At 45.9% G+C, this 18,749-nt stretch overlaps 1 protein-coding gene across 2 annotated transcripts in view; it reads right to left on the reverse strand.

Annotated features, from left to right (window-relative positions):
• Window positions 1–18,749, reverse strand: part of SPATA6 (spermatogenesis associated 6) — a 373,911-nt gene that overhangs the window by 244,495 nt on the left and 110,667 nt on the right. For both annotated transcript variants that reach the window (XM_086952403.1, XM_086952404.1), the window contains exon 4: window positions 3,667–3,751. In XM_086952403.1, coding sequence (XP_086808529.1) covers window positions 3,667–3,751 — 85 coding nt within the window. The remainder of the gene's footprint in view (window positions 1–3,666; window positions 3,752–18,749) is intronic.

Raw genomic sequence — 18,749 nt, forward strand, 5'->3', positions numbered from 1 at the left:
GAATTGCATACAATATTCTCAAACTCCCGTTGTAGAGTGGCAGAATGGGCGCCCCAGATTTCAAACTATACGCCCCTAACGCCCAAGCCAGCTTCCTTCACTTCTGGCTGCATCCAACGCCTTTTAAGCCTCATGTGGCAGTGGAAGCTGATCTTGCGGCCCCTTGGCCACTCCTGACTGCTCTCTTTGCCCCTGCAAAACCCTCACGCAGAGAGATCAACACAGTAGAAACCTTGTTCTGGGCCTGGGACGGCCTCCGGAGATACGGTGACTCTAGCATGCTCTACGCCAATGCCATGCCCATCGCACATAATCCTGCATTCCCCCCCTTTGTAGACTGCCGGGATGGTCAAACACGCAACTCGCCTAGGGCTGGCAACGTTATCGGACCTTTACCCTAACGGTGGCTTTTTTTCCCTTCCAGCCAAGTTCCATGGACACTCTGCTATATTACCAACTTGGAGCATCTTGCAGGAAGTTACACCCCACATTTCCTCAGCCCCATCCTTCGATGGCAGCCATTGACTTTGCATACACATTCGCCTCCCCCTGCAAGTTGGTCACCAGACTTTACGCCCTCACGCTGGCGGTGTCCCCAATTTCCGCTGATCGCACCTGCACTGCTTGGAGTGTGGACCGGGGCGCCAATCTCTCAGAGGAGGTCTGGCTTTACTGTTGCAAGCAGACCAAACGCCTGTCCCCTAACTACCGCTTGCGCCTCATACACCTCAAATACCTGCACAGACTGTACCGCTCCCCTGCTCAGCTGCACAAAATGGGCCTCACTCCCAGCGATAGATGCCTCTGGTGCTCCTCGTTGCATATTTCTCCAATCTCGCCTGGCTGTGCCCTAAGGTCTCTGCATATTGGTGTGATGTGTGCGCCGCTATCACTGAGATCACCTCCACGCCTGTCACGCCAGACCCACTCTTCTGCCTCTTAGGCTTTGTGAAATATTGTCCAGACGCCTCCCGCCGGCTAACAGCTATGCTACTCATTCTTGCAAGGCGCAAGGGCGCCATGCATTGGGGACGGAGACCTGCACCCAAAGCCAGCACTTGGCTCGAGGATGCTGCACGTTAGCAGACGCTTCTGTCCGAATTCTGGGATTTGACGCCGGCAACTTTTCGCCCGATTGACAGTTGGGGTCCCCTTGTTTCTTACCTCCTGCACCAGAGAGCTTTGCCCTCTGCGGCCTCTCCCGCTCCTAGCCAGCTTTTTACTAGCGGCGGCCACCGGGGATGGTTCATAGAGTGCAGCTTTCCCATCCACGCGCTCTGCTGGTTTCCGGCGGCCTTTCTCGCCAGCACGTGGCCTCCCCTGGGCGCTCCTCTACGCCTCTCTTGCTCCATCTCATGTCACTTCCCTCCGAGTACAGTGGTGGACTGCCTTTGTACAATTGTTCCAATGATGCATGTAACAGATGTGGTTCTCCTCTTTGACTGCGGTATCCACGCCAACATATATTGTAACTTGATGTGCAAGTTTCTCAATAAAGGTTTTTGAAAAATGAAAATAAATAAATAAAAATAAAAAAGTATGGTTACGAGCCAGCTAGCCAGAGGGGTCTGAGATTACGTGTGATATATGTCTATCAGTGACGGCATCTGTGAACAAAAACTCTATCAGAACCACACAAGTAACTATTCCACTCTTAATACTTCTCCATGCAGCATAAAACCTGCGATACATGACAAATTCAGAACAGGACCTATATGGCATCATGCACAGTAACTGATATCACGATGCATCAGCACATTATCATCATGTTCCATTAACAAACCTTGGTGAGTGCATTTAATTTTTTGCCATCCACAGAATTATTGTGGGTCAAATAGGCAATACTTACTATCTTTCCAAACTGAGGGAAGATAGGCAAAATCTTTTTTTGTTTAATGTTTTAATAGTGAAAGACGTTAGCCAGATGTGGATGGTTTACCCTTCAAAACAGAATGTGCCACCTTTTTTCTTGGCAAGATGCAGGATCACCCAAGAATTATGGTGTTTCAGCAGACATGTAATATTAGGTTGAGGTCTGTTTTATGGCAACTGTGCGGTGCCATGATCTGTCTCTTTCCAGTTTAGGTCTATAGCCCTTGCCGAGCCCGCAGTTGGGGCAGTAAGGAACACACTTGGTGGTTATACTGGAGTCTTCCACAGTGGCAGCTCCTCTGCTAAGGTGGAACAGCATTGCCCCACTGCTTAGCAGCAGTGAAAGAAAGGAAAAATAAAATCATAATAACTTAATGTTATTATCATTGTATTTGTTCCTGCTGCAGCGTCTTGGCTGGGCAGGGCCGGGGGGTCGAGTGGTGGGCACACTGTAAGTGGGGATAACGCTTTGGCCAGCCATCAAGGGCATTACAGCCTGGGTGGCGAACATGCCCAGGCCCCCGAACCACGGCGCTCATACCAATCACAACACTGCATTGCAGCGCTGTGATTGGCTCAGTGGAGCCTGGGTGCTTCCTTTTGGTCCAGACGCAAAGGTACGTTTTTTTGTTTTTTTATCTTATACATCCCCCTTACAAGCCCACCCTCCGCCCGCAACCTCCGATCTGTGCCAGCTGTTCCTGGTTTTTCAGCAGTTAGAGATCCCTCTACAATTGAGCAGGACTGTCAGGGTAGCCATCGAAACTCTCCCAGTGAAGACCCGTCTTGCATGTGGCTCCCACTCGAATTCCTAATTTGGGAACAGCTGCAGGAGTATACACTTGTGTGAGAGGACTCTGGATAAAAGGCTTGCATCATTTGGTCAGGCTTCCACTCTGGTCCTTTGGGATGCCATCTGTTTCTGCCCCCTACCAAATGCCCCAGTTACAGCGTAGTGTTCAAAGAATGCGCCACGACAGTCTTCTTCACTTTAGAAATGTCTGTATTGTTTCCTGGCAGCACACCTCTTCACACATATTTAGAATGCAAATGGATACCAAAGGGGGGCAGATAAAGCCAGCAGGTGTAGTTTAGCTACTGACAGGCCTAAAAGCAGCATAACATGTTGACCTTTTCCCCTACAGAAACCAAAAAATCTACTTTTAGCCCTGAACTTGTTTTGATAAGAAGTAAAAATTTGAAAACTAGCAATCGGGTCTCTCTACAGAAATATGACACTTAACCTATACGGTGAGAAACACCATTTGATAGCATGTCTCACTCGTATATATTAAACACCCACCCCTGTGGGCTCACAACATACATTTAGAGGTTATGTAGCTATTTTTTTCCTTTTTTTTACGTGGCAGAATGCTTCTATGTGACATTAATTTCATTTTTTATACTACAATTAGCCAGGTCACAACGATTTCCCCATAGTCATACATTTTCTGTCATATACATGAGTGGTGTAAATCAGCATTAAAGCCCACATAAGGCATTGAACTTTCGTACCACTGGTGTGCTTTCTGTTCCAACGCACCATGGCCTTACAGAAACGTTCAGTAAGGCAATTTGATGTAACTAATTTTAACCTATGCTTGAAGGGACAACACTCACTTTGTGACACTGAACGACAGGGTCACAGCGCACTGACATGTAATGCCAGCAAAAAGCAGTCTACAAAAGGGCAAAACATTTAAAGGGACCACACGGAAATGCAATAATGAAATAAGCCCATCCATGTTCAGCTTTCAGACAAACTTTACAAAGAGGAGCCCCATGCAGTCTCACCTTCTTGATCGGGCCAGCTCTCACACGTTCTTTCTCTGGGTGAGCATGTGAGAAGAGACGTGTCAGGTGAAGGGCTTTTTTCAATCTGCAATGGAAAAGCAGAAAATGGAGGGATAAGATTTTAACATTTAAAGTCAACATGTAAAAAACACTAATAATTTAAATATTAAGAAAAGGAACTGCATTGTATTGTTGACTGGGCAGCCTTCTTATGCCATTCCAGATTATAACTTCTAAGGAGACACTGCTTGACGACTCAATTGAAGTCTCTAAGTACATTTCACCAAGTAACACTTACAAAACATAAATATGAACGTTGCATCCTCGAAGTAGCAGTTCTCAAGAACATCTCCATTGCAATCTGTTTGTCAAGAGGAGTGGGTGCTCAGGTACTCAGGTGATCACCTGAGTACCTGAGAGAATTTCGATGGATGCAGCTAGACATGCCGGAGCTAAGTGGAAGAATTTAGGAGGCAAACATCTTGAGGTGTGGTGCCGCGGCCAAGGTGACTGATTCTGGAATCTGGGGATCACGGTTCGATCACCGGAGGCAGATTAGCCTAGCACCATGTGACTCTGGGCAATAGCTCGCTTAATCTTCCCGACGGCCCAGAGCGCCTACAGACCCTAACGGGTGATGGTTCGCGCTTAAAAAATTTGGATCATTATTATTATTGGGTGCGGAATCGCCTCAGTTTGAATGCTGGAAGCAGCCTTTGCCGGAATGATGCTCACCACTACCTCAAGAACTAAAATATCATCAGCATCTCAGTGAGAAATGCGTGGAATCAGTCCTGACGAAGCACAGGTTGGACTCTGCATAGATCGCTAGCAGAAGGGAACACACTGACTTCCCAAAACCCACTAAGCTTGGCTTCTGAGATCAGCAGTGTGGATTCTCAGCGACCGTCCCTTAGAAAAAGCTTAAGTGGTTAATGCTGCCTCACAAAAGGTGAACACTCTCACCAAAAGCAAGGCAGGAGCATCAACAGCCTGTGCTAACCTGGCTGCATGTGAAGAGGCGGAGGGAGCCCTATGGGAGACTCAAGCTACTCTTACCTAATCTACAGTGAGAGAGCAGATTTGCGGCAGATGACTATGCCTACACGTGGTGACTAAATTATTCTTACGATACTGGGAATTTCGACCGTAGAGGGCGGACCGGTACCTTCGCGATACGTGAGGCCCCCTTCTGGGAACACGACCGGCGCACCGAGATTGTAGCAGAAAATATTATACCCTCACGGCACCATTGTGCAATTTTGACATTGGTTATTTTTGGGCCACTAAGAAAGCTGGCATAAATAAAGGTTTCTTTTTGCCCCAGTCCTGATGAGGCCCTAACTGACCGGGCTGAAACGCGTTGACACCACATTCTGGAGAAGCCCAAAAAAAACTAGAATTAGGTGTAGAAAGGATTTTTTGAGCACAGTTTAATGATTGAAGAGGATTTATCAATTTCCCCTCGTTTGTGCTTATATAGAAGGGCTATCTTCGTGAATACGGACTGCAAGTGATAATTATTGTGTTCTAAAAAAACTTTGATTACTTCCGCAATAGTAGTTAGGGTAATAAGGAATCATATATATTTGTGTACAGATACATGTTTGATTGTTTACGTATATTGCACTTGGTGTATATCCTCTTCACTGCGACACGAATTCCCCCGCAGTGCTGGCCATTCCAATCGCGGGCGCAGTCATGACGGCTCCCGGCTGTCGTGCGCACACGCCCACCGTGACTCTTGACGGCCGGGATCCGTCATGAGCATGGAAGAGGATATACATGTTGTATGTTGACTTTTTACATGTTGTGTATTGATCCTTCTTGATATACATATAAATATAAACATAACTTTGCACCATTTGCTGCTGATGCTTTTTGAATATATAAAGAAATCATTTGGACATATATTCCAGGCGAAGGATTAATTTAAGTGTCCTTCCACAATAAGATATTATCAGATCCATTCAGCTGCATCATTTTTTGTATTATTAGTGTTTCTTCACCCAGATGCAGGTGGAGTATTATGGCGAACCCTCTTCCTTCAAACACTCTTACCTGTAGGGCAATGATGGCTGTTAAGTACCACCACCTTAACATCTGTTATTGTCCGCAGGTGGGGGCAATATTGCTTAATTGACAGACTCTGACATGAAAAGATATGTATGGGGAGGAATGCACACCTGGATGAAAACATATAAATGATATTCTCATACCAGTTGTGGATGACTAAGGCTTAAATACATGGCATGTTATAATCTGGCTCATGATCTATTACCATTAATCTTTCTCCTACATCGGACTACAGCTCCTCCTCTTTGAGATGACATAGAGAGAGGTTACCCTCAATCTATTTATAAAAATCACTATCACCTTCATTGGACAACCTCGTAAATAGAGCCTTGTTGACCACCTGCAAAAACGAACACAAGAAATGTGGAACTGACCCCTTTCTACACCATTCTGTCAAAATATGAACAAGCATTGGAAATGCAATAGGTCTCACATTAGGAAAGTTTGAGCTATTTGTCTTGTAAATGACAATTTTTTTATTTATGTGTTGGTTTTGAAAATAGCTAAATTAATAGCTTTGTCATTTACAATGCCAATAGTTAGAACTTTTGCAAATGTGACACCTATAGCATTTGTAATGCAACATATGTAGTATTTACGTGACTTAGATGTATTGATATTACAAATAACAATGGCTTTTAATTTTTTTAAATAGCTAATGCTTAAATAAAAGTGATTGTAATTTATAATGGCAATACCTTACACTTTCGTAAAAAACTTTTGTTAATATTATGTTCAGTGTATTTATTGTGACTAAAATCCAAGAACAGAAGTGAAATATTAACTTTTTTTGTGACATTTGTAATAAAGCTTGAACAATTGAGAGAACATATTTGAACCAGTTGTTGTGGAATGGTTGCGCATATTGATGCTGGGGTGGCGCTGAGTGATGCTGTGGTGGTGCAGAGTGGTGCTGTGGTGGTGCTGAGTTATGCTGGGATGGTGCTGAGTGGTGCTGTGGTGGTGCTGAATGGTGCTGTGGTGGTGCTGAGTGGTGCTGTGGTGGTGCTGTGGTGATGCGGAGTGGTGCTGTGGTGGTGCTGAGTGGTGCTGTGGTGGTGCTGAGGGATAATGTGGTGGTGCTGAGGGATAATGTGGTGGTGCTGAGTGATAATGTGGTGCTGCTGAGTGATGTTGTGGTGGTGCTGAGTGGTGCTGTGTTGGTGCAGAGTGATAATGTGGTGAGTGATGCTGGGGTAGCGATGAGTGATGATGTGGTGATGCAGAGGGCAGAAAGGCACAAACAAGCTACTTACTCAGATGGTCAGGTTTTCATAAGCAGCCCAACAAAAACGCTGTTGTGTTCTATAAAAAACAAGTGTGCATAACCTATCACTCTAAAATCTACACTGAGTAGTACTCCAAGAGTGTCAGCGTGCAAGGTTATTTAAAATACCTGTTTGTGTTGGGGAATTGTAAAAGTTCAAACTGTCAAGACGCCAACGTGGAAATCCATGTGCCGCCTAAAATAAACAACATGTGCCGACATTTAAAGGAAGCTGTTACCGACTAGCAACCATATACAAATAGTATGAGAGCGAGTGTAACAGGCTCTACTCGCCAACATGAAAATCTACTCGCTAGATAAACCGCTCAACTGCCGAGATGAAAATCTGTCCAGTAAACACGCCGCGATGTGAACTGAGTTACAGATGCATTCATTGAGGTCCACGCCTAATGAGCTCTCAGATACATGGGAATAGAAAGAGGACTCACTGTGGCTGACATATTGTAATGGTGAAACGCCAAATAGTGCAACATGTAAATGCTTCAAATCTTATTATGTGTCAATGAACCTATCAGCACTCAATATACCTACTGACAACTCTTCCAAAACATGGAACAACCGTTGCTAACTCGATAAATCCGATTATGCAATAATCCAATACGGTACTTTAAACCCCTCTCCTGCGGTGTACAAAGTGTATCTGGGTTGAATCCCATTTGAATCGATACAAACACTCGTTAAAATGAAACACGCCCAGGATATGCATAATACGACACTGGAGATTAGTGAAACTGCCTCCTCTAAACAATGATTAGCAGCACTATTCCGAATGCCCTACTGCGAACACATAAGTCATAGGGGCAATGGTCAGAGTGGCACCTTGGACAGATATGGGGACTCTTTAGGCAACATGAAAGCGAATCCTGAAGTCTAACTTCCTCACACACTAGCCTTGGAGAACTGCATTGGAGTTTCTATTAATACGCTTTGTGCCAATTGAGGATAAATGGTTAGTGGGTGGACTGCTTACAAATTATGTATTAAAGTCTAATGCCATTTTTCCAGGTCTATGCTTAACTCTCCTTGAACAGACTGAAGGTTCACAGCAATGCATTCGTACCAGTCTATGATTTTCTCTTCAGTAAAATGCACGTTATCCCTATTGTCCATTGAAGAAGGTTGTAAAAGAATAGCTTATGCCGAGGTAGAAGCAGGTCTTTCTAGCCCCAGTAAAATTATTGTTCTGTATTTTTCATTTGTTTTCTGTATTATGTTTCAGGTTTCTTGTTTTATCATGGCTAATACCCTTGCCTCCGTTCGCCTCTTAACTAACATATGTTCCCATGTGTCAGCTGGTCCCATCTGTAAAGGCTCCCTGTAGTAGACTATATGGTTGTGCAGGTATGATCGTGTTAATGATTTCATGTTTATCAGTGAACAGTGGTTTCCAGATTCCTTTGTACATTATTGTGTGCGTACTGACAAACTTAAAAAAAAAAATGGGTGGTTAAATTCAGAAACAGAAAAAAACAATGCTGGAAAACCTGTCGTATGTAACGATTTTTATAAGAATACAGGAGATAGGTTTACAAAGCACATTTAGAGGTTATTTAGCTAACCTGAAACACGCTGGAGTGAGCCAGGAGAGTGCCAAATATTTGCAACAATGCTGCTCTAAGGGCTTCAATCTGTTGCATAATCTGTTGAACTAACTTCAGCCACTGACTGGATGTAGCGAGTCCGGTTTGCTTTCTTGCAATTCCGCTTCGACTTCTTCCAAGATTTGGACCACGATGAGGAGTTGTCACGAGAATAGCCTCATGATCAGGAGTGGGTCCACACACTCAACTTCGAGCAGCAGTGGGATTTCTGTGACTTCCTTTGTTATTCGGTGACATTCAGTTTAACTTCACTTTCCGCGATCACCTTCTGATTTATAAGGGCACACTAGTCGCAGGTCTTGGAGAGGTGTACCGAAGCCAAAGACCAATCGTGGGGGTCTAACACAGACATCTGTTTGCTAGAGTCCCTATAAGGTTTCAGCCTCTTAGTTTTAGAAGTGGACACAGTTCCCTTGTACACTGGAGAAAAATTATTTAAAGAAAAAAAACTTAGCAACTGTCGTGGAACACAGGGAGGAAGCTCTGGATCCTCATATAAGGGCGTGGGAAGAAAGCAACTTACATTGATGAGCAGGGGTAGCGCTTGTATGCTACTCCATTGTCATTTCCTGGCAGAGTGAAGTCAATGAGGGGCTGCACAGTGCCATCTGAGCATTGGAGGAATACTGTTTAAATCTTCCAAATCCAGTCTGGCACCTGGAGATATTCTAAAGGGGAGGAAGGTGTGTTTAGAAGTATCTATCCACTGCACAATACAATAGGTTAGGTAAAGCAGTGCCAGGAAGTTGTTGATTTTCAAGGAGAACTTATAGCATTTTGAAGTTAACAGCATATAGGATGAAGGGTACGGAGAAAAGTATATTACAGTCATTTTATTTTTTTCAATGATAGACTAAATCGTAACTAGGGTAGGAAGGGGCCATACACGCTGCATTAAAAGGAAGAAAATATTTTAAGGTGTTTGGATGCCACTGAAAAAATGTCTTTTCTTTACTATTGCAGCACTAAGAAGCGATGACTGCCAGTCTTTGTCTTTTATCAACAGTGCAATTCTTAGAAGTGCTGTTAAAATTATGTGATTGCTCTTCATGTTCCTGTGGTCACGTGCTCCGCTAACCTTGTGTTATCGAAGTGGCTTTAGCAGCGGTTTGTGGGAAAGTATTTTCTTAAATGGTCTTTTTGACTTTGAGGTCAGTTTTAGTCAGCCCAGAAGAAGGCAGTGTACATTATAGATGACACATATTTTTGGAAATGTGATGAGTTGGTGGGCAAATACTTCTTTAATCAGAAACCAATGTTGTTGGTATATAGGTCTTGATTCTCCCTTATAGCACTTTTTACTATTTCAAGGGGATTGCATTTATCTTCTTCTCCCCAACCAGCGAGTGTCACGTTCTGAGGTAGCTAGATTTCCTCACTCTCTTTAACTTGGCTGCTGGGGTAATTTTCCTGCTGTGCTAGGGGCCAGGGGGGCGCGCATAGCGCCCCGGTGCTCATGACGAGCTCAGCTCGTCATGAGCTACAGTGCTCCTGTGCTCATGACGAGCTGAGCTCGTCATGGCCACACCCGTTTCAATAGAACGTTCAGCACAGCAGGGGAATTATCCCAGCGTGCGAGCGTTCTAATGGCCATGACGAGCTCAGAGCACTGTAGCTCATGACAAGCTGAGCTCGTCATGAGCATGCAAGGGGTTAAACCCAACTTGCTGATAACCATTCCCTTTCATTACTTGGCTTTCTATCTGGATCTTAGGTGACAGGTATGATATTTAATTTGTGTGTAGCGCCTATATTCTTTCTTATGCCTTTTGAGATTTAGGCTACAGGTCGAGTCTCAATGTGATCCTGCAGATGTCACAGACCAATCTGCCAACTTCTGAAAAACAACTTTCTTGTTGCCTATTACGGAAAGTCAACTCAAGGGGAGACATCAGGGGGACATATGCAAATCTGGTCTAAAGTCAACAGTTTTACTTCAGCAATAGGGCCTATGCTTCAAAGCTTCTCTTCCAGGGCTGTTTGAGTTCATAAACTGTGCTGTTGTTGCAGTTACATTGTTTGGGAGTGGGAGGGCTGGAAGCATGTTAGTCAGCTTGTTTGGTGTGTAATACAAGAACTAAGTGGTAATGTGTTGAATACCTGCCAGCAGTCTTTGCTAAAACGTCATCAGTCCTAATTTCGTTTCATTCCATCCCATCCCACCCGTGGAGCCACTGGCTTCAATTAATGTGTTTAGGCTTCATTAACACACCTTTCTGGGAAAAGGGTCAATATCGTCAAGAGAGGGCCTAAGTTCCAGGCATGAGGGTGCCATTAAAAGGGGCCAGGTGTGACGAAGGCTGCACAGGATGTCTATTGAAGATCACCCGTGCATGCAGTAACGTAAGGCAAACTTATGTGTACTGGTGTGTATTGTGGTGATGGGACCCCTAAGATTCCTGTATGTCACTAACATTCATGGGTCTAAAGCTGAATGGGGGGGGACTGTAGAAGTGAGTACAGTCTCAGGAGAAGTATGAATCATGTGTTCATTGAAAGAGTTGTGATGGTATGGTACGACCACCACCAAAGAGGGTGGCACCGAGGACAACAGCTGATGGCCCAAAAGGTCCTTGGACAGAGTCATAGGAGCTAGAGTAATCAGAGGAACGGGTGGAACTAGAAGCCAAGAGGGATCTGTAAATTTCCACCAAGAGAAGTCAGGAAAGGAGCAGCAATTCTTATCTGCAGTGAAATATTTCTATATACAAAAGAATTGCTTGGGGACATAAACAAACTAAGCAGGTGGGGTTCTAGAAGCAAGGAAAATGGTAATGCATTGTGAGGGCCCCAGAGATGCAGCCGATGCCTCTGGCATACATACGCTTTCGCTCACCGCAGATTTAGGACAAAACGTAGGAGCAGCAAGAATAGGAAAGGCAGCAGGAGGAATGCAAACAATGAAACCACTCTGTCTTGCAAAACAGAGACAAAAAACAGCTGGCCACATAGGTCTTTTTAATTATTTGCTTAAAGGGCAATGCTGACCCTATTTTCAAAGTCTCAGCAGTGGGAATAGTACCCCAGAAAGCTTAGGGAACAGGTTTGGGATGCCATTTGTATTATACTGATGCATTTGTAAAGCTTTTTCTCCCCTCAAGCTTGCTTTCCTTCATTTGATTCGGAAGGACTTTGCACAGCTTCCACCCCGAGGAGAAACTTCTTTCAAAGATAACTTACTCGAAATTACCATTTCTCCAAGAGAGGAAATCTTCCTTGCCATAAAACATTCTGCGCTCCTTTCAAATCCTCTCTTGCTGCTTTCACTCCGAACGTCAGTTTCTTTCAAGTACGATTAATGGAGCTAGAAGACTGCTCTGTGTGCTCTGGAAGAAACTGAAGGGGTACTCCAAGGATTTACGCACAGCAGCCATGAAAGGGCCTGATCTTTGTCACTTAAAGGGGCTGACATAGAAAGTTTGATTACATTTAATAACGTGCTCCAGATGAACCTGTGACATGATCTAGAAAATGTATATCATTCAAAACCAAGAGTGAGTTTTAAAGATAAGGGTGCAACACCCTACCTTAAGACGCCAGGAGATATTGGCTAACAGGGGCCTTAATATAAAATTGAAGGAAATGAGTTCCAAGGTTATAAAGCAGCTTCAGGCATCGAGTTTTGCCTTGCTTTTGAGGCCCAGCACCTGCCACTCAAAATCATTACCATTAGTTCTCTGCCTGCTCCCAGACTTCACCAAGCCATAATAACGTGCCCTATTCTCAAATGTGATAGGTGTGGCACAGTGCCTAGAGCGGCGGACTCCGGAGAGTGGGGGCTCATGGTTCGATCCCTGGCACCGGCAGTAGCTAAGCTCAGCATCTATGGTGACCAACTGGCATGGGTGCAAATTCAGGACGGTGAATGTAAAAATTCAGGACAGAGGGTCAAAATTCAGGACAAAAAAACAGGACTGAAGGTCAAAATTCAGAACAAAACTTCGGGGCATATCAGAGGAATTGGCACGATAGTACAAAAGTAAGTAAATAGACAACCACCTATGTACAAGTCAAATAAGTTTTGGATTAGGTTGAGACAATCGTTTTTCAGTATGCGTGCAGCTTTGAGCAACTGTGCAGGTCTTTTTGTGGTATTTCATTTGATAATAATCTATTTATATGGTTACTGCACTGGGTTGTCCAGACTGATGTTTTGTTTACAACTCATGGCCCTGGCAAGCATGTTTGGTGAGAGAAGTGGTCAGGAAGATCTGCTCAGATAAACTTTGTTACTAGCATCTCATATCTGAGTGCCATTGTGAGATGTGAAGCGGCACTCATAGGTGAACTAAATGGAGGATTGCTGTGATGAACCCATTGAAGGGAACGCATTATGGGTGTTTCAGCAAGTGGAACTTAAAATCTGAAATCTTGCTTTGCCAATGGGGGCTTCGCAGAGAGTAGCACTAGCTGACGGAAGTTCCAAAGGTGCTTTTCCCTGCAGCTTTCTTAAATAATCTACTGTCAATACACTTTTACATAGTTTTATTTTTGACACCTTACTCATTGCTACAAATACTATATACATGTCAAGCACAGCTCATGGCACTATGAGGCTCTCCCTAAAACCTTACACCTAACACAAAACATGCAAAAATGTACATTTACCAGTGTAACATTCAAGTAGCATTTGGGTGTCACTCAAAATGCAATATGCATGATGTATAGATCCCACACGTAAGCACACACCAAATACTGAATAGTAACATATAGGCAAGGGAATAGCCAGAAAATGTAAACCCCTCCCACTTTGAACGAAAGCTCTTATGGCACCAAGAAAGCAAAGTAAGTCATCACAACCCTCCCCAGAAGAGCTCTGTTGTCCAAGGATCTAGCCATTCATCCTTCCATGAAACCTGTGATGTTCACCATTTCAAATTTACATTCCGTCATCTATTCATTTTTTCACCCATCATTCAGCCGTTCACCATTCATTCTGTCGTTCCATCTGTGTGCCCATCTATATCCAAACCTTTTCAACCATTTGAAAACCTATCCATCATCTATTCTTCCTTCCATTATTTCACTCATCCGTCCCTTCATCCATCCATTCACTCATCCATCCTACATTCACCCATTCATCCTTTCACTCACCCAATCATCCTTTCACTCATCCATTCACCCTTCCACTCATCCATCCATTCAGAATCAGAATGTTTATTGCATAATTAATTAAAATCATTACAATTTCCACAAGTCAAAAAAGGAAGCAATTACTACTAAAAAGAAGATTGAACTCTTCAGTTGTTAAATGATATAACACAATTTTAAAACAAGCTTCCTCGGGTAAACTCCCACCGGCATTAAGAGGTCGAAATGTTTGGTTCATGTTAGTGCAGGGATTACCGGTCTTAGGGATCAGGATAGAGTTATCACACCGCTTATATCATCATGTCCTTGTTCCACAAAACTCAAGCATTTATTCATCCATCCAACCATTTACCCTTCCACCCATCCATCTATTCACTCATCCATCCAACCATTTATCCTTCCACCCATCCATCTATTCACTCATCCATCCAACCATTTACCCTTCCACCCATCCATCTATTCACTCATCCATCCAACCATTTACCCTTCCACCCATCCATCTATTCACTCATCCATCCAACCATTTACCCTTTCACCCATCCAGCCAGTAAGACAATAACAATGTACATTTGTCAAGGTTCAAGCTCTGTGAAATGTGCATACTGGGTGCACAGATGAACTAGGACGACTCCAGTACATCATCCACTGAAGAAAAAACAAGCATTGGAAATGCAATAGGTCTCGCACCATTAGAGTTAGTGCTTTTAGAATTGTTTATGGGTTTTTTTTGTAAATGTTTAGCATTTTTGTTTCCTGTAGCCAATGGTAAAGTATTACAAATAAAAAAAGCCATAAACATTTCTAAAAGCTCTAACTGAAATGGTCTGAGAACTATTGCACTGTGTGAGGGAGGGTGAGGGTGAGTGAGGGAGGGTGAGGGTGAGTGAGGGTGAGTGAGGGTGAGTGAGGGTGAGTGAGGGTGAGTGAGGGTGAGTGAGGGTGAGTGAGGGTGAGTGAGGGTGAGTGAGGGTGAGTGAGGGTGAGGGGTTGAGGGTGAGGGGTTGAGGGTGAGTGAGGATGAGTGAGGGGTTGAGGGTGAGTGATGGTCAGGGTGAGGGTGAGTGAGGGGTTGAGGGTGAGTGAGGGGTTGAGGGTGAGTGATGGTCAGGGTGAGTGTGGGTGAGGGGTTGAGGGTGAGTGAGGGTGAGTGAGGGTGAGTTTGAGGGGTTGAGGGTGAGGGTGGGTGAGGGTGAGGGGTTGAGGGTGAGTGAGTGAGGGTGAGGGGTTGAGGGTGAGTGAGGGTGAGGGGTTGAGGGTGAGTGAGGTTGAGGGTGGTTGAGTGAGGGTGAGTGAGGGGTTGAGGGTGAGGGGTTGAGGGGTTGAGGGTGAGTGAGTGAGGGTGAGGGGTTGAGGGTGAGTGAGGATGAGTGAGAGTGAGGGTGAGTGAGGGGTTGAGGGTGAGGGGTTGAGGGTGAGTGAGGGTGAGGGGTTGAGGGTGAGTGAGGGTGAGTGAGGGTGAGGGTGAGTGAGGGTGAGGGTGAGTGAGGGTGAGTGAGGGTGAGGGTGAGTGAGGGTGAGGGTGAGTGAGGGGTTGAGGGTGAGGGGTTGAGGGTGAGGGGTTGAGGGTGAGTGAGGGTGAGTGAGGGTGAGGGGTTGAGGGTGAGTGAGGGTGAGGGGTTGAGGGTGAGTGAGGATGAGTGAGAGTGAGGGTGAGTGAGGGGTTGAGGGTGAGTGAGGGGTTGAGGGTGAGTGATGGTCAGGGTGAGTGAGGGTGAGTGAGGGTGAGTGAGGGTGAGTGAGGGTGAGTTTGAGGGGTTGAGGGTGAGGGTGGGTGAGGGTGAGGGGTTCCTCTCGGAAAAGCTAGCAAATGCCCCCTGGCCGCATGAGAACGACACACCGCTGTGGCCTCCACAGAGGGTGTTCCATACACACAACCACTTGCTGTAGTGCTTTGTCCACTTGTAACGGAATCTGGAGAAGGCCGGGGGCGAAATGTCAACAGAGGAAAGAAAGCAAACTCAACCTGGGGGCCGGAGCTGGAAGCCATTTTATTATCATAACACCCCTCTTAGCGCTGTATAGACAGATAAGACAGAAACGGGGCTCCAGTTACGAGACGCATGTCTTCAAAATTGCACCCATGACATTTTGTTCTAGTGTTCCTGGTGTTCGGTTCGTCTTACTCGGTGCTGTGATTGGACCATGGAGGCGGATATCCGGTGGCTGCAGGCGGAAGTGTGTTTCTTGCGGAGCCGGTGCAGAGAGGGATAGTATTTGCCGCACAATAGAGTGATCGACTGCCTGCAGGAACCGCAGCAGCATGTCCTTCCCAGCACCGGTCAGCAAGCCTTCATGTCCAGACAACCCTCGGCTATTTTTCGACGTAGAGGTCGGCGGGGAGCCTGGTGAGGCAATGTTTAGCCACGGAGAGTGGGAGGTGGATGAAAGGAGTTTACAGCGCCCGCCAGTTGCACGCGGTCTATGTCTCGCTGACCCTTTACAAGGAGTCATGCAATCCATTAAAGCATTAACTCCATCTAGACCTTACATGTGAGCTGCATTGAGTTAGTTGTTTTTCCTTTAAGGGAATTTAGTATGGCATTTCTTGTGAATCCCTTCCTGACCGACCCATTAAATATCTTAAGGTTTTGTAAGGGGTTCGCCGCCCCATCCGTTCACCCGCGTGGCTGGCTGCATGGTAACGCCCGTGGCCTAAAGCTTGTAATAGGTAACACGCTTTTACACATTTTACTTAGGAAAGCTGGGGTAATAATCGCAATGTGGCAACTATTTGTTTTTTATTTAGTAGCGTATATCGCGCCATGTACGGCACATTTCCTCCGTACGGGGGCTTTTGTATCGCATACTGCCCTGCTCCGTCTGTTACGGCCCTGCGGCGAATCGGGCTACACCCGACCGTTGAGTAACTATGGCGATGGGTGAAGCGCTGTAAAAGGAGGTAATTCGAGAAAAAAAAGAGAACGCTCATTGTTAGAAAACAAACCCTGATTAAAATAGGATAAACAACAAATAAGGGCCACCAGGCACAGCGATTTATTTAGGGCAGGTGGGCATAAATCCGCGCCATTCTCATTACACTGCCTGCTCACCTTCACCGTCAGGGAATGCAGGCTGGGAAATTGCTGCCAGAAGAGTGATGTGTTTTGGGTTACACGCAACCATGACTTTGTGGACACCGCTGCCCTTCCAATCTGAGTGACGCACGTGGCCGCGTCCATGAATGTCACGTCAGACTTGCACGACTGCCCCTGCTGCACCACGAGCTCTTGGTTTATTGAGTCACGTCGAAGATATAATTTTCTGTGCTGTTGTTTAAACCTGACCCAGGAGGGGGGAGGGGGGAGGAGGGAGGAGAAATGCGACATGGCGGGGAGGGGGCGGAGCGGGGGAGAGGGTGTGTGTGTTAGGAGGGCATTACACAAAGGCACCGGAAACAGGATCGATAATTGAACCTCCGAGAGCAGGTCTGTGCAGGGGAAGCTGCCTCGGGCTGGGGGTGCTAGGGGGAGGGGCGCGGGGCAGATGGCTTTCATCTGTAGTCTGCACACGTGTTCCTTCAGAACCGAAAGCAGTGTCAGGAGGAAGAGCCCGCGTGGTTTCACTTTCAGGCTCCGCCGACCGGAGGGTGCAACGCCCGGGAGATGCCCCGGGTTCGGTGAGGCGCAACCAGGAAGCCGGGAAAAGGGAGCCAGGAAGTAGGAAACCGAGGATCCGGCGAGGGCAGAGACAAGAGGAAATCAGGGGACGATCGGGGGTGCAAGGGAAATCGGAACCCCGGCAGGAGAAGATCAGGAGCTAGGAAAAGATCGGGAGGCGGAGAGTTGAGGCAGGCAGGCAGGCATGGGAGGAGAGGAGGAGGGGGGAGGAGAGTAGGGGAGGCACGGCCTAGCGGCCGTGCAATCAAGTAGTGAGGGGGCGGAGTTGTGGGAAGGCTGAGAGAGAGAGTAGGCGGCTGGGTGCATGTGCACGCGCATTTAAGCTCAATGCGCATGCGCATTGAGCTAAAATTTATCGTGCACTGCAAGGAATCGCCACGATTCCTTGCAGTGTGGATAAAGAGCGGATAAGTGCCAATACTCTCGCCTTGCTCGATGCGCATGCGCATCGACAGGCGAGACCTAAAAAACGACATAAAGTGCACTTGTAAAGCACACATTCATTTTGAAAGGTGAGTTGGTGCTGTATACCTGATATGTTTTGTTAGACTCCTTACACAAATTAATTATCATAAGGTTATCGAATTGGTGAAGATAGAAGGCTGATACAGCAGCATGAGATTAGTCCACCTAACACTTTTACACGTGTTCCCTGAAAAACGATTGCATCCTGTTGTGTTGCATAACAGAAGTGCACACACATGTGCAACACTTCAGACACAAATGAAACACATCCGGGGAGTCTGTGGATTATTGTACAAGAGCTAGGAATCCCAAAAGTTACAGTGGAGTGGGGCATGCTTCCTTACCTTTCCAGGAATGAAGAAGGTGGTTCTTGACTTTTATGCACAGCCAGTTGCAGAGTGTTGGCCTCGTGATTTGAGCGAGCAGGCTGGAGAGAAGGGACAGCCTGCAGCCCTTCAACACTAGAGTGCCTCTTTGGGAACTCGACTCACCGATAAACAGCCCGTCAGGAGCCTTCGCTACTCAGCTTTTTTTTATTTTAGACAAAACTGTGTGATAAACCAGCCTTAAAATGATTGAACTTTTATTTGAAACACGTTACAGCCTATGTTAATTTTCAAATGTTGCACATGTTAGCTTTCAACATGTGCCAAAAGAAGACCCTGTGTGAGATGTTTTGGGAATCGCTCCTCACTAGCTGTTAATGTTGCCAGCCGCTAATGCGCAGGAGGATGCACACCACATGCTGTAACACCCCAAACTGTCCCATTGTCATTCTGTGTGTGGCAATCAGCCGCATACAGAATGACAATGGGTGGGGTGGGGCTGCTCTTATGCTCCTACAATTAGTGCGAGGCAGCCCCACCAAGGAACTGAGGCCTCTAGCAGGGAACAGCTCTGCTCCCTGCAAGGCCCAAGATTACGGCCAAAAGGCGTCCGTAAAAA

This window comes from Lissotriton vulgaris, chromosome 1_1 (assembly GCF_964263255.1).
Source record: "Lissotriton vulgaris chromosome 1_1, aLisVul1.2, whole genome shotgun sequence".
Classification (NCBI taxonomy): domain Eukaryota; kingdom Metazoa; phylum Chordata; class Amphibia; order Caudata; family Salamandridae; genus Lissotriton; species Lissotriton vulgaris.